The 2448-nt window shown below is 39.3% G+C and overlaps 1 protein-coding gene across 1 annotated transcript; it reads right to left on the bottom strand.

Annotated features, from left to right (window-relative positions):
* Nucleotides 1-873: 873 nt before the first annotated feature.
* LOC148293154 (uncharacterized) lies at nucleotides 874-1889 on the bottom strand. The gene is made up of 2 exons (XM_088244611.1): nucleotides 1424-1889; nucleotides 874-1079 (listed from the first exon to the last, which is right to left on the bottom strand). The coding sequence occupies exons 1-2, from the start codon at nucleotides 1887-1889 to the stop codon at nucleotides 874-876; spliced, it is 672 nt and encodes a 223-aa protein (XP_088100737.1).
* Nucleotides 1890-2448: the final 559 nt, after the last annotated feature.

Raw genomic sequence — 2448 nt, 5'->3', positions numbered from 1 at the left:
CACCACTATTCTGTTCTTTCTCTCAGCTACTCCATTTTGCTGAGGAGAGTATGCCACAGTTAGCTGCCTTTGAATTCCAAACTCATCACAATACTTGTTAAATTCGCTTGATAAAAACTCTCCACCCCTATCACTTCTTAAACCTTTCACCTTATATCCACTTTGCAACTCAATCATAGCTTTGAACTTTTTAAAACATTCAAATGCACTTGACTTGTTTCTAATGAAATACACCCATGACATTCTAGTGCAATCATCTGTGAATAGCAGAAAATACCTATTTCCTGAAATGGATTCAGTCTGCATTGGTCCACAGATGTCTGTGTGAACCAATTCCAATGGACATTTAGCTCTCCAAGTGGACTCCAATGGAAAGGAATCTCTCTGTTGCTTTCCTAGCATGCAGCCTTCACACACGACTAAAATCTGCTTCAAATAAGGCAAGCCATGAACCATTTCGTGATCCTCAAGCATTTTTATGCTCCTTTCATTTAAATGCCCCAATCTCTTATGCCATGTCTGCAAGCAGTGTGTAACATTTGCCTTTAAGGCCAAATCACTTGCAGGTATCATTGTAAGAGGAAAGCATCTGTTATTTGTCATTTGAACTCTAACAATGAGGTTGTCCAGTGACCAATCATCATAGATGTTCACCACATTTCCTCCAAACACAAGATAGTACCCATGCTCCATCATTTGTCCAACACTAAGCAGATTTTCTTCAAGACCGGGTACAAGCATCACTTCTTGAATGTGCTTCCTACCCAACTTGGTTTCTATCACAAGAGTCCCTTTTCCTGCAACCAGAACTATTTCTCCAGTACCCATCTTTACTTTAGAAGTCAAATTTCTTTGAATATTGACTAAAAGTCTCTAATCACCTGTCATGTGGTTACTACAACCACTGTCAATGTACCATGAGTGATTCACCTTCATATCTGTTGCAGCATTGCATGCATAGAACAAAGTACCAGTTTCTTCAACCTGATTTTCATAGTTCACTTTCTGTACATTTTTATTTCCATTGCAATCTCTGATTATATGTCCAAATTTCCCACAACCTTTGCATTTAGGCTTCCCTTCAAACCAACACTTGCCATAATGCAGTTTATCACAGTGTTTACAAGATGTTTTGTTTCCATCGTTGGATTTCCAGTTTTTCTGAGATTTTTGATCTCCAAAAGAACCTCCACTCTTAGGATTTTTTCCCTCCATATTCAAACTAGTAAAAGCCCTTTCTGTAGAGTTCTCAGTATGTCAATCCAATCTGAGCTCAAAGCTCTTCAGAGAGGCAACCACCTCTTGAACTGCAAGAGTTTCAAGATCCTTAGAATGTTTGATCACAGAGCAGATAGAATCATATGATCTCGGCAGACTAAACAATAATTTCTGCACTACTCTCTCTCTCTAGATAGTTCCTCACCATAACTCTTCATTTGATTTATTATATCAAACAATCTAGCAAGATATACAAATAGGGATTCACTATCTTTCATGCGAGTATATTCAAATTCTCTACGCAATCCTTGCAGTTTTACATTTCTTACTTGTTTATCTCCTCTGAACTTCAGCTTCAGAATATCCCAAGCACCCTTTGAGGTCTCCTCGTTCACAATTCTGGGGAAGATTTGATCTGAGACAGCACTTTGGATCAATCCAAGTGCGCGAGCATCCTTCATCAGAATCTCAGCCATCGTAGACTTCTCAGCAACCTTAGTCTCTTCTATCTCCTTCTTCTCCTTCTTTGGATCTGAAGCATCGAAACCCTTTTCAACTAGATCCCACAATCCATGAGATTTCATAATGGTTTTCATCCTAATGCTCCAGAACTCATAGTTTTCTCCATTGAAAACTGGTGTGCGAAGCCTAGCAGTGCCCAATCCTGCCATTTTAGACATTGGATTCAAGAAATCACCACTTCGACCGTCGAATGAGCTCAAACACGGCTCGAATCGATTCCGACTCCCTGTTCATAGATTCACGCCCAGTTTAAGCAATCCAACCTAGGCTCTCGATACCATGTTAAGATTCAAGGCTTCTAGTAATTAGTTTCTGAATATTTTGGATATTTGGGAGGAAGGAAGAAATCACAGAGAGAGAATGAAGAAGAGAACGTTGCTCTGAATAGAAAAATGGATATTACTATTCATTTCTGCTCCACTAGCCGATATAGCTGTAAGGAGAGAGAGAAGTGAGATACTTCTCTAACGGATTTACATCAAGATTGAATCCTAGCCATTGCTCCTATCATCCTATGAGATGCTTACATTTGTCACAAGCTATCACTTAAATCCTAGGCTAGAAAGAGAGTCCACTTGGACTATGATCCAATGGCTCACATTACAAATAGAAATTCAAACATATAAAATGAAATTCAAACTTTGTGACTTTGGCTCCAAGGTTTTCAGCTCAGGGGTTACACATCAACATCTCACACACGCAGAAGTG

This window comes from Prunus avium, chromosome 7 (assembly GCF_965620075.1).
Source record: "Prunus avium chromosome 7, drPruAviu1.hap1.1, whole genome shotgun sequence".
NCBI classification, from domain to species: domain Eukaryota; kingdom Viridiplantae; phylum Streptophyta; class Magnoliopsida; order Rosales; family Rosaceae; genus Prunus; species Prunus avium.
This window is presented reverse-complemented; position numbering and strand designations above follow the sequence as displayed.